Here is a 14,458-nt window from a genome sequence, read left to right on the forward strand (position 1 = left end):
CTCAGTATGTTGGACAGCCGCATTTAATGTTAATGGAACATAAATTCTCAAGATAGAATTCATAATCTCTTAATGGAGATATAAAATATTCCCTAGAGATATAAAATATTCCCTTGAGATAAGTTTAATGGATTTAGTTATTCAGAGTGTTGGGCCCAACCACTTTAGTAAGGAGTTACTAAAGTATATATTTATGAAATTGGATTTCATAAATATATGATGAATAACATAAAGGATTAAATCGGGTACTCAGGGATTAAGATGTAATAATTTTCAAAGTGGCAGTCTATTTCATGACTTTGTATTGCTACGAATATTTTAATGAAGGAGTTGTATGTATAATAAAGTCTTGGGATATAATTTATTAATAAGGACTAAAGTGTAATTATATTCTTATAGTGGTATTGAATATAATTAATAGTAACTTTGGACTTGTCAAGAGTTGATAGAAAAGTCCAAGGCCCATTGGAGCTAGAGTCTTATTTGTTCCCTTTGGTTCCATCTCAAGCCAAAAACTAAAGCCCAATTAGGTGGGCCCAAAAGGCTAACACAATTAGATAATCAGTCATTATTTAATAAGAGTTATTAAATAAAGAAACAACTATGAGAATAGTTTTAACGTACGTAAGATGGAAAAGAAAAGGAAATCAGTTTTTTTCCACAAAGAGAAGAAGAAGGATTTTTTCTTTGAGAATCTATGTACAAAAGACTGATCGAGAGACCACACATCTTGGGCACCATGTGGAATTGAGATGAAGATTGAAGGTATTCTCAAGTTATGTTTTGAAATTCACTGCATCAAGGTACGATTTCTGTTCTTTATTCTAGAATTCATGGTTACATGTTATCTTTCATGATTGAAGTAGATCCATGGTTGTTGCTTCCGCTGTGTGTTTTGTATGAGATACAAAACTAGATTTTCCAATAGCTTTGTGCAAGAGCAATATAAAAAGCCATTCGACTTCTATATTACTTAGGACTCCAATTTAGATTCAGAGATAAATTGGACTTGTTGGAAGAGAAGGTAAAAGGACTTTAGGTGGGTCAAGAATCGATATAGCTTGTAAATTGGTGGTCACGTGATTTAAAAAAAAAAATGAAGATGCCGAAATTAATAGCATCAAAGCTTGAAGTTGTTGAGACTTAGATCACTTTTTCTCCACTCAAAATTGTGGACATGCCCAAGTCTCCAAGTGACATTTGTAGGAGGTCGAGATTTGTCAAGACAATTACAAAAATGCCACATCAAAATTTCGTGACAAATTATAAATCTATGTGTTATTAAATTAATTATATCAAATGGTGTCGTGTCATCCAAGATGACATCACATTAGCAAATTAAATTTTGCTGCATATCACTTGGGCCCACAAGGTAATGATAAATTTTCTAATCATTTTTTTTATATAAATTATCTTTAAAAATATATATAAATAAAGATAATTACCTACAAATAAATCCTAGTGAAATTCTCTCATTTTAGGTCAATCACAAATCACTACTTATCCTCAGGGAAATCAATTTGAAGTGAGACTCATTTTTAGTGTTAGGTTCTAAGACTTTAGGTTTAAATGTATTAGAACTTCATTTTGTAATGTTGGCAAACCATGATCAAAACGTTTAGTCTTGTTTTAGACTTGCTCAAAGTGTGTTTATGTGTAAAGTTGGAATCGAGTGTACTACAGGATTTATTGTGTAAATCTGTCAAGCTCGATCAATCGAAAATTAAACTCGATCGATCGACACTCGTGCAGATTGTTTTTCTGCAAAATTTTCCAACTCAGCCCAAGCCTAAATGACGTGTAGGGTTTTATGTTTTGCCTTAAGTATAAAAGGAAAAACTCTAGCCACGTTTTGTAGTTGTTGTTTATGCTGTGTATGTGAATCTCTTGTGAGATCTCGAGGTGTTTGCCTTCACATATACTTAGGGTTATCAAGAATCAAGATTATGTCAAGAGCTTGATGATTGATTTAGTTGCTGCATAAAGAGCTTAAAGAAAACACAAGTAGGAGTACTTGTGGTTGCTGTGAATCTAAGAAAGAAGTAGTTTGTGAACTCAGAGCTGTCACGTGGTTGTGGTAGTAAGTTTCTTACTCGAGGTAGCAATAGGATGTTAGTGGTCTAAGTTGCTATTGTGTAAACTTCAATTCTTTATAGTGAATCTGTTTTACCTTGAGAATAACTAAGTTAAATCCTCCCCAGGTTTTTTACCAGTTTGGTTTTTCTAGGTTATCATATCATTGTGTTATTTATTTTCCACACTGTTCAATGATATGATTTGTATGTGTTAACCTAGAACTAAATAATTTACCTAAGTTAATCACTTGCCTAAAAAACTAGGTTAATCTGGTTGTGTTTAAAGGGTCTAAAAACATACATTTAGAAACCACTATATATAGAGGGACTCTCTCATTTTACACTCATTTTTCTAGATGTTGAAACTCTTGAGAAATTTTGCCTCAAGAACACTCAAGGATTATTCGATTAAATTATTTTAAATCTTTCTTCTAAAATTCAAATTTCCAACAGAATCAAGCTTGAAAGCCTCTATAAACATCAAAACCCCCCACAAATCATTGAAACCCTATGGATCATGACTCTAAAACTCCAAAGAAATTCCACCCCGAAGCCTTTGCATTTGAAGAACTCAAAGAATACTAGAATACCTTGAAGCACAACAAATCTCTAACAAGCTTAAAATTGAAAATTTATTGTGAAGACCATTCGATCTATCTTCCAACCAAAGTAAAGAAGATTTTGTGTTCGAATCAAGACTTCATCAACACAAAAGTGGATTGAAGAGCTTTTCAAGAAGACTGAATTATAGGATTTTTCTTTTATAAAATATTCAAATAAAAGAATTGTATTCATTCATTCAATAAAAAAAAATATCAAAAGATTAGAGACTAAACTGACACATTTGAAACATGAAAGACAATTTATGAAACAAAAAACAAAAATATTAGGGACCAAAATAGTCTGAATTTTAATTAATGGCCCATGTGTAAGATTGTAGAAAATCAAGGATTGTAAAATTTTTGTAATTTTTTTTTTTTGTGACCATAACTTTATTGCTTTAAGGAATATTGTTGATAACGTATTATGTCCACCCTCAATTTGCGTGTTGGACTCTGGAAATTCCAAAAATATGACTTTCTCACTGGAGGACTGTGAGAACATTTAGATCATCATTGTTCAAACCGTTTAGGCATTGGAGCACTCAAAGTCCCATTTTAGGTCAAAATGACCAAAATGCCCTTGGTCAACCAAAGGTTGACTGAAGGTCAAAATTGGTTAAAACTCTACCAAAATGAAATTTTCCATGTTTTTACATTGAACTCGTGGCTATTGGAGATTTTTATAAACTTTGACCAAATTTGACCTAAAGTTTACTCTAGTGGTGGCTGAAAATTAAATTTTGATCCAATTGTCAGAACGTGTTGAAACCAATACCATTGAGAAGAATAAAAAATTACCTTTCAAATGAATACTCATTGGTCAAAGTTGATGTTAAAACGCTTAAGATATCTTGAAAACTGTATTAGGCACGTTAGTTGAGGCCATAACTTTTGATCCAACAATCTGATTTTTGAAAATTCAAGTGATCTAGAAACTGTAGATCTGTATATTTCCTTTTCCACCTGTGGGCACAAGCACCCACTATTGATGCCTTGCGGCAGTCGACCGCCCATCATAGGAACCCTTGCACCCCCTTTTTGCTAGAAGGCTGAGCTCGGGCGTTGTGAAAGAGGTTTGGAAAAAGGGTGTACCTCTGTTGTGTGACTAAATTGAGTTAATTTTAAACTATTACTACCAAAGGTAGTGAAGTCGCCAATGATAGGCCAAGAATGTGTGGACCCCTTGTGATAAATTAACTAATTAATTAGACAAGTTAATTAATTAATTCAGTTAACATGCAATACGTGTGGTAGCACAAACAAATCACCAACTAAGTTAATATGCAGTAGAAAATAAAGTTAACAAGGTGATTTGTTTACGAATGGAGAAAACCACCAAGACAAAACCCCACCAGATGAATTTAAGGTCACCACTCCTAAGAATCCACTATTATCAAAATAAGCAGTTACAAGTAAAGGAATCCCAGTACCTTATACCAACCTACGATTAAACCCTTACCTCAATACTCAATTGGACTTGTTCTGTAGTGACAATCTCTCATTTTCAATGCATGACTCCCAGTATGTGACTAACCAATCAATGCACGGATCCAAGTACGTGACTAACCACCAACCTAAGAAGGATGTTGGCTGCAAAATTCTTTAGTTCATCAACATGATGAAGATCTCAAAGCTTCTTCTTTACAAAATCCTATGGCATACAAACATAACAACTTCTTCAAGAGAAAGATGAACTAGGGCATATATCTCCAGTCACATTGTGCTTGTGAAAAACTTTTGCACTAAGTTGCATCAGTTGTGACGGCCTTTAAAATAATCTTTATATATGTTTAAGGTTGTGAGAAAAGAAAGCCTAAATATGTATACACAGATTTGTGTGAAATCATATATGAAAAACTGATTTTCGTAAATCTCAATAGATAGGTTATGTATAAAGTAGCTGTTGAGCATCGCGCTAAACATGCCTTTTAAACCTCATAAGATGCTATTTGTCCAGCTAGCTGTTGAGCTTCAAAATCCAGCACTTCTTCACTTGGACTTAAACTCTTGTTCCTTGAAGTATTAAACACATCCTAGAACTACCAAATTATAAGTAAAGTGCATTTTGTCAAATGATTAACCAATTCTAGATGACATATGTTCCTAACATGATTCACATATGTCCTAATAGCCAACAATCATTAGGTTTTTATCTTTTTCTTTCTAATGTGTGATTGATCATTTAACTCTATTTGATTTTATTACTAGTCCTGAGCTAAGAAAAATGATTGTTTTTCCTAATTTAATATGGACGACTAAGAAAAATGATTGTTTTTCCTAATTTAATATGGACAGTAAAAAATATTGATTCTTGAGTTTGAAAGTCTAGTTATGTATGGGGAAGGTATTAGACACCCCACAATGCTTGTTTAGAAATAGTCTTTTGTTTTGGTAAAATCTTAATTTTTGGACATTGACAGTTAAAAACAAGCTATTGGCATTAGCTCTTGGGGCTTTAAAAGAATTGAGTTTTGAGATTTGATTTTGGAAATGGATGTGGCCTTTATCAATACTTTGCTAGCAAATTGGAATTGTTGCCAAATTTCTACGACAAAAATCCGGTAGCATTTCACCTTATTTTCATGGTGGAAATCCAGTAGCACTTCGGGTTAGGTGTGTCATAGCACACAAAACAATATTCTCAACAAGCTTTCACTGTGAGAATACGGCAAAAAGATGCCCCATTTTCACGGTGAAAATTTGGCAGAGTTTCACATTTGATTTGCTATGGTGCATTGGCCAAGTTTCGTACCTGTGTATACAACATGCGTTAGTATGGTCATATTAAGGCAAGATGAGGCTCACCAAGCATTAAACACAATAACGCATGTCGCATACACGGGGAAACCAATGTCACTGGCTGATATGGATCGAGCAATCACTCCGCGATGATCATGTACACAATATAGCATGAATATACATCACAACAACTGTCTTAAATGTATACCCACACTCTAAGGTAAAGAGCACCCATGATCACGATGGGAGTACCCTCCACACCACGTGAGTCCATCATACAAAGTGCATAACCATCTTTAATCAAGCAGATATAAACCCTATATATATATATATATATATCACACAATGCAAGCACACCGAACAAGAAAGTAAACTAGACATTGCCAGCATTCCAAGGGTATGGCCTAAGCAAGGTACAAGAAATGTAAAGATCAGACATTGCCATACCCAAAGAACACAGCCCAAGCAAGGTACATGAAAGGTAAATCAGAAATTGTCTACATCCAAATGGTATGGCCCAAGCAAGATACAAGAAATGTAAAGATAAGACATTTTCATACCCTAAGAATGTGGCCCAAGCAAGATACAAGAAGAGAAAGCCCTACTCTAGAAAGCTATAAACATGGTTCTAAAGAAAAGGCTAAGAGAGAGAGAGAGAGAGAGAGAGAGAGAGAGAGAGAGAGAGAGAGAGAGAGAACTATAAACATGGTTCTAAAGAAAAGGCTAAGAGAGAGAGAGAGAGAGAGAGAGAGAGAGAGAGAGAGAGAGAGAGAGAGAGAACCACACAGAAAGACTAAACCTTCTAATCTATATTTAATTTTTACATTTTTTTTTTGTTATGCATATTATTGTTTTTTTCAACATGGTTATTATATAAACTTATTAACTAATCATAATTTGTATTTAGGGTATTCCTCCGGACCAACAATCTCTAGATCACCAAAGATCATCAGGTGCATCCTATCAAGAAACAAATTGATAACTTTAATCTTGGCATTTAAATAGTTGTTTTTGAACAACCGCAATTTTTCACAACTGTTAAAGAATACTTTTTAAAACTTTGGAACTTTAATTATGGTATTAACTTAGTTTGGTTGGTTGTTTTATTCTCTTGTTTTGGTTTTTTGTCAATCTATTGATGATGGTATTGTAGACACTAGTTATGTATATTGGTGATATATTTCTCTATTTGATTCTATGTTAATATTGTGTATATTTGGAAACATTTGTGGTCTTGTGTTAGTAGAGCTAAAACTATTATGGGTTTATTGTAAACAAGTTATCAGCAAGACCATTAATGGTTGTTTTAAAAACTAATGGGGAATTTTTTTTTTTTAAAAAAACTTGTACCTCTAGCCCGCCACTAAAGTGAATTTGAAACAAATAAATGAAACCCTATAGCGGCGCTTATTGCCCACTACTAAATGTGGACACCTATAGCGGCACATATAAACTGCCGCTAAAGGTTAATTTACTGAATTCCTACCCCTATATGGTGGCAGTGGAAAGATTGCCGCAATGATCAAAAAATACCTATATAGTGTCAGTTCTTATTACTACCACATTAGGTCTATTGCGACGCTCTAGTTATGGTGGTTTGAACTATCACAATAGAAACTGCGGCTAAAGGTCACATGTGCCTTTAGCAGCGCTTTTATTGGTTTTAGTGGCGCTTTTGGAGCACTGTAATAGACCATTTATTTTATAGTGCATAGACACACAATAGTGACAACTTGTAAGATCCCAAAAAAAAAAAAAAAAAAAAAAAAGGAAAGAGAAAAAGAAAAAGAGAGAACCAAAGTGGCTAAAGAGAAGAGAAGAGAGATTGAAAGAGTGAGACTGAGACTTGTAGCATAGAAGCAAGGTGGAGCAGCGGTAGCATAGCACCGCCTCAGCCCCTGGATTTGGTATATCTCTCACTCATATTTGATATATAGGTTGCATTTGGCATTGACTTAAAAAGCTAGTTTTTTTTATTATTTAGCTTTTTTTGCTACTCTTCAACTTATTTTTACTACTATTCATTAGTCCCATTACACTTTTTGGTATTATTTATAGGTCCTACTATACTATTTTAACTACATTTTAGCTTTATCTATAGTACTTTCGGCAAAAAGTTTTCAGTTTTAACTAAATAAGCTATTCCCAAACGGACTCATAATATAAAATATTGTCGAAGTTTTGTTAGTTGATTTTATAATCTGAGTTGTAATTTCTATTTGGAACTAAACACAAATATCAAAGATTCAAAAAATAAATAAAAAGAGCGAAAGAACACTCTAGTGTATCTATTGAAAATAGGAAAGAGGGAGGTAGTGAGAGAGAGCATCTAATGACTAATGCCTCCATCTCTATCGCTTTAATAAATTTAAACGGTTAAAGTAATAGTTTATTTTATTTTATTTTAAAAGTTGTGACTAGCCCATCCCAAGTGCTGTGCATTTGATATTTTGTCTGTATTGTGCTTGCATGTTTGGTAGTGTTTTTCTTTAAAAAAAATAATAAAAAAAATTATAGTTAGAGATTATTTTCAACTTTAAAATTACTACAAATTCAATTATAGATGATTTTAAAGATTTTTTTTTAAAGAGTTCTATTTTTATAAATAATTACATTGTAATATATTAAAAAAATAATTTTATGTCTTTGTTTTTGTTGACAGTTTATTAATACTAAATTACTGTTTTTTTGGAGTTTTATATTGATTTAAAAAAAAAAAAAAAAATTCTGCCCCCTAACTCCCAATCTTGAATCTGTCCCTAACCTAAGGTATATGGAATCAGCACCCAACGCATTGGAAATTCTCCAATATGCATGAATTTCATTAATCCATCGTCTATCCTAAAATAAACCACTTGGATCCTTTATATAGAGCTTGCAGGAATAAAAGTTTGCAAACTGTAAAACTCTAAGTCGATACTAATCTAAAATGCTAATCTTTATCTAATTGCCTAATCTAATCCCTATTTGAACTCAAATTTAAAAATATACTATTATCCAATTTCTATGAGCTAAAATACAAAAATGTTCTAACATCATTTTGGTTTTGCTGCCACATCAATTCGCTAAAATATTATGTTGATCATAGTTTTCAAATTTGAACGAAAGAGGATATGATCAACATTTGCAATGACAACAATCTATGGAAATAAGAATAACAGTATTCCAAATACTACCTGAATGGATTGTACTGCAAAACATTTCTTAAGTATGATAGGAATAAGAATTTGTGTTAGGGACATATTTATGTAATTGGCTAATCATTTGACAAAACGCACTTTACTTGTAATTGGGTAGATCTAGGATGGGTTTAGTACTTCATGAAACAAGTGTTCAAGTTTAGTATTGAAGTCATACAAATCTAACAAAGAAACAAGTGAAGAATGTGCTACTCATTAAAGCTCAACAAAAGTCTCGACAAAATCATTTCTATCGAGAATTATTGCTGAAGCTCGACACAAGCTGTATTTGTTAAGAATTACAAAATCAGATTTTTCAGATCTGATTACACGCATATCCTTGAGTATTTGTGTAGGATTTCTTTTCTCACAACCCTAAATATATATAAAGATTATTTTAAGAGCCGTCACAAGGTGATGCAAGGTGTTGAAAACAAAATACACCCATATTGTGACTAGAAACAGAATTTGCTCTAGTTCATCATATTCTCTATAGAAGCTACTGCATCTTTACGCCAAGGGTTTTGTGACCAAAGAGCTTCCTGATCTTCATTGTTGATGTAAAGTTGTGATTTACAACTATGTTTTATATTGGCTTTATTCCATGACAAAATGTGTTGTAATTACTTTATTTCACTTCCTTGTATTTTGTGGGATTTAATTGTATTGGGTTTAGTATCAAGTTGGTGAAGACTCAAGCTTTATTGAAGATCAGTGGATCTCGCGGGTGTGTCGCTGGAAGCTAAGCCGCGAAAGAGCCATGTGAGAAGCACATGACTGGAAGCTGAAGAGTCGTGCCAGGCTGTCAATTTCGCGATTATCTCGCGGGTAAGGCCTTCCCGCGAGACAGTCGCGAAACATTCTGCTTGGAAGTTTTTTTTAAGTGACTTTCTTACCCTTCACCCGTACTATATATACCCTCATTACCCACAAATGTATGTGAGGCTATTCAGATAGAAAAACCCTAGATAGGTTTTCTACAACACACACACCCATCTTTTGAAAGAGAGCTACTCCTCCTTAGTGAGAAATCATTGTAGCCTCTTCTCCATCCCTCTCCCATTATCATACCTTGAGAGGAGATTTGTACCCAAACATAACCCACACCTATTCAGAGTGTAGAGAGTGCTTTGGAGTTGCTGGGAAGCATTGGAAGAAGCCAAGGATGGCAGATGCAACATGGAGCTTGTTGCGGGATCCGGAGAACTAAGACAAGACACGGTTCCGAGAAGCCTTGTTGGAGTAGGAGCTTGGAGGGCTTAGGTACATCGGGTAGATTAGGCTTGGAGGGTCTCTTGCTAACCCATGTATCCCAACTGATTGTCTAGTGGATCGATTTCATTTTATATTGATTTAAAAAAAAAAAAAAAAATTCTGCCCCCTAACTCCCAATCTTGAATCTGTCCCTAACCTAAGGTATATGGAATCAGCACCCAACGCATTGGAAATTCTCCAATATGCATGAATTTCATTAATCCATCGTCTATCCTAAAATAAACCACTTGGATCCTTTATATAGAGCTTGCAGGAATAAAAGTTTGCAAACTGTAAAACTCTAAGTCGATACTAATCTAAAATGCTAATCTTTATCTAATTGCCTAATCTAATCCCTATTTGAACTCAAATTTAAAAATATACTATTATCCAATTTCTATGAGCTAAAATACAAAAATGTTCTAACATCATTTTGGTTTTGCTGCCACATCAATTCGCTAAAATATTATGTTGATCATAGTTTTCAAATTTGAACGAAAGAGGATATGATCAACATTTGCAATGACAACAATCTATGGAAATAAGAATAACAGTATTCCAAATACTACCTGAATGGATTGTACTGCAAAACATTTCTTAAGTATGATAGGAATAAGAATTTGTGTTAGGGACATATTTATGTAATTGGCTAATCATTTGACAAAACGCACTTTACTTGTAATTGGGTAGATCTAGGATGGGTTTAGTACTTCATGAAACAAGTGTTCAAGTTTAGTATTGAAGTCATACAAATCTAACAAAGAAACAAGTGAAGAATGTGCTACTCATTAAAGCTCAACAAAAGTCTCGACAAAATCATTTCTATCGAGAATTATTGCTGAAGCTCGACACAAGCTGTATTTGTTAAGAATTACAAAATCAGATTTTTCAGATCTGATTACACGCATATCCTTGAGTATTTGTGTAGGATTTCTTTTCTCACAACCCTAAATATATATAAAGATTATTTTAAGAGCCGTCACAAGGTGATGCAAGGTGTTGAAAACAAAATACACCCATATTGTGACTAGAAACAGAATTTGCTCTAGTTCATCATATTCTCTATAGAAGCTACTGCATCTTTACGCCAAGGGTTTTGTGACCAAAGAGCTTCCTGATCTTCATTGTTGATGTAAAGTTGTGATTTACAACTATGTTTTATATTGGCTTTATTCCATGACAAAATGTGTTGTAATTACTTTATTTCACTTCCTTGTATTTTGTGGGATTTAATTGTATTGGGTTTAGTATCAAGTTGGTGAAGACTCAAGCTTTATTGAAGATCAGTGGATCTCGCGGGTGTGTCGCTGGAAGCTAAGCCGCGAAAGAGCCATGTGAGAAGCACATGACTGGAAGCTGAAGAGTCGTGCCAGGCTGTCAATTTCGCGATTATCTCGCGGGTAAGGCCTTCCCGCGAGACAGTCGCGAAACATTCTGCTTGGAAGTTTTTTTTAAGTGACTTTCTTACCCTTCACCCGTACTATATATACCCTCATTACCCACAAATGTATGTGAGGCTATTCAGATAGAAAAACCCTAGATAGGTTTTCTACAACACACACACCCATCTTTTGAAAGAGAGCTACTCCTCCTTAGTGAGAAATCATTGTAGCCTCTTCTCCATCCCTCTCCCATTATCATACCTTGAGAGGAGATTTGTACCCAAACATAACCCACACCTATTCAGAGTGTAGAGAGTGCTTTGGAGTTGCTGGGAAGCATTGGAAGAAGCCAAGGATGGCAGATGCAACATGGAGCTTGTTGCGGGATCCGGAGAACTAAGACAAGACACGGTTCCGAGAAGCCTTGTTGGAGTAGGAGCTTGGAGGGCTTAGGTACATCGGGTAGATTAGGCTTGGAGGGTCTCTTGCTAACCCATGTATCCCAACTGATTGTCTAGTGGATCGATTTCCGCTTGGAGGGCGGCGGAGAGGTTTTTCGCCGAGTTCTTTGGTTTCCTCTTCGAGAACACGTCTTGGTGTTTTCTATGTTTGCATCCTTCTTCCCTACTCTTTTATATTCCATTATACTGTTGTGTTGCTTAGTTTATGGATTAGAGTAGCTTACTTGTTCATCCGCTCGCATTTACACTATTCCGCACTTTGTATTAAGTTTGTGTAAAATCTATCGAACCGTAATTTTAATTGGGGGTCTAAATAGCTCTTGTGTTTTCAACACATTTTTCGAGTTTTCAGTTGATGAATTGAATAACTTTGTAGCCAACATCTTCCTCAAGCTGGTGTAATAGTCACATATTGGGATCCGTGCATCATTGGTTATTCACATACTAGGATTCGTGCATTGAACGAAGAGATTACTGCTACAATATAAGTCCAATTGGATATTGGAATAAGAGTTCAACTGTAGATTGGTATTAAGTACTTAGATTCTTCATACTTGGAACCGCTTGTGATTGATAATAGTAGATTTTCGGAAGTGGTAACCTTAAATTCATCCGGTGAGATTTTGTTTCTGTAGTTTTCTCCATTCGTAAACAAATCACCCATGACAAATTTATTTTTCACTGCATTTAATTAAACTGGTGATTTGTTTGTGCTACCATGCCATTGCATATTAAATTGACTTAATTAATTAACTTGGATAATTAATTAATTAATTTGCCAAAAAGGTCAATCTATTTTTGCCTTGTCAATTTGTTTATTTATTTATTTGGAAAGAGATAGGAATAAGAAATTGAGGCATTCAATTTCGTCTATTGTTGGTACATCTATGGTCCATTAATACATTATACTTAACTATGTGAGTTGTATATATATTTACATGCACCCACGTGGATACACAGATCAGGTATGGACAGTTAGAAGAAACTCTAGTAGATGACTTAAGCTTTATTAACACTTGAAACAGAAATAATTCGTTTTACATCTGGGACGTGAAAGAGCACAGCATCAATTTCATGGCGTGAAAACAAATCAAAAGTAAATCCTTAGATTGAAATACAAAAGACCAAACCAATACATCTTATTTGTAGAATTGAAAATTAATTCTCTTGGAATAAACTATGGAATCAATTCTTTGTATTCATGCTGTTTTTCACAGCCTCTGTACTTTCTTTAATGCTTTCCTTTGATTCTTCAGTCTTGCCCAGCACATTGTCTTTGGCCTTTTGGGCTGTGTCTTTTGCTGAACCCCATGCTTCCTGTGCTGTTTGCTTCACCTTCTCAGTGACATCTTGGGCCGTCGCTGACATCTTGCCTGCCATATCTTTTGTATTCTGGCTCACCTATGGTTGCATCAATCACTTGGTAAGAAATGGCAACAAGTTTAGGAAAAGAGTAATGCAACAAATATAGATATATGGATGAATTTGTTGTTACATGTTCTGCAGTAGAGTTAGCCTTATCTTTGACAGTTTCACCGGTCTTCTTCGCTTCATTTGCCCCTCGTTTTAGTGCATCAGTGGCTGCTGATGAAGCCTCTGGATTTGAACTCGCCTACGATATTGTAGCACATCATCAAATCCATCAAATGCAAGCATAATATATGATAAAGTATGTTGATAAAATATATTCTCAAGGCAAAATTACAACCATAACTTCTAGGGCAAGTATTGATAGACTATAGTTAGACATCTCATAGTGATATTTCAATTCAAGAATTGAGTATGAAATCATGCCAAAACCAGCAATAACGGGCTAAGAAACCTAAATTAGAATATGAGCATTGACTAAAAATTACACAAAGCTCGTACTCAATGCAAAAAAAACTTATTTTTGCAATATCTGAGAGAGGATTGTAGAGAGATCAAAATGATGGTCCCAACAAATTTTGACACTGATCTATGAAACATGACTCACTTGAATAGGTCTTGGAGTACAGGCCGCAAACAGCCTAGGGTTCCAAGTGCTTCTCCTAGCAATTGCTGATCCAGCAGGACCAAATTTTGGGAGGGAGATGATTAAAGTTAAGCTTGCCATTTTTCTCAGTTTCTTTTCGATGTGCTTTTCCTCTATGTGGATTTTCCCAAAAACTGAGTATATAAAGAAGGATGAGCATCCAGTCGGAGCTTTTTGTTGTGCAAGGAGAGTACTTTCCGCATATGATTGGTTAGAAAACTATCCTAATGGTCAATAGGACCCAGTATTCTAGGACAATAGTTCACAGTTGATGTCATCAAGTGGGCATCCTAAAATTTACTTTGTGTTCTACTAATGCTTACTTAAATTTGTACGATAATATTTTAAAGCAAAGGTTCGTGCTTCACGTGTCATATTAACCATGTTGTCAGGATTTACACATAAATCGCTTAACTAAGGATCATGCCATCCGTCTTCCTAAAATAAATAAGAGAGAAATTTAGGAACCAAAAAAAAAAAAACCCCACACAGTAGCTTTCCTACACACCTCTTAAATTAAAATACCATTTTGGTATAGTGCTCCCCTAAATTTAGAGAACGCCGTTCATTTCTTAACCACTTATTTTATTATGTTTTTAAAAAGTTGGTTTGGGTGTATTAAAAAGTGGAGGAAAAATGGATGCTTTGCTAAAGTAGATGAAATAATAATAAAAAATAATGAATGAAGAAAAAAATATTTAAATGAAATAGTTTTTAGGATAGATTATCCAATGTGAGTGTTTTTGGAAAAT

The 14,458-nt window shown here is 34.4% G+C and overlaps 1 protein-coding gene across 1 annotated transcript; it reads right to left on the reverse strand.

Moving 5' to 3' along the window:
• Window positions 1-12,681: 12,681 nt before the first annotated feature.
• On the reverse strand, window positions 12,682-13,837 carry LOC112021672 (uncharacterized protein At4g13230). Its single transcript, XM_024054223.2, has 3 exons — window positions 13,668-13,837; window positions 13,188-13,304; window positions 12,682-13,093 (listed from the first exon to the last, which is right to left on the reverse strand). The coding sequence occupies exons 1-3, from the start codon at window positions 13,785-13,787 to the stop codon at window positions 12,878-12,880; spliced, it is 453 nt and encodes a 150-aa protein (XP_023909991.1). The 5' UTR covers window positions 13,788-13,837; the 3' UTR covers window positions 12,682-12,877.
• Between the last annotated feature and the right edge of the window lie 621 nt (window positions 13,838-14,458).

Source organism: Quercus suber, unplaced genomic scaffold (assembly GCF_002906115.3).
Source record: "Quercus suber isolate HL8 unplaced genomic scaffold, Cork oak 2.0 scaffold_73, whole genome shotgun sequence".
NCBI lineage: Eukaryota > Viridiplantae > Streptophyta > Magnoliopsida > Fagales > Fagaceae > Quercus > Quercus suber.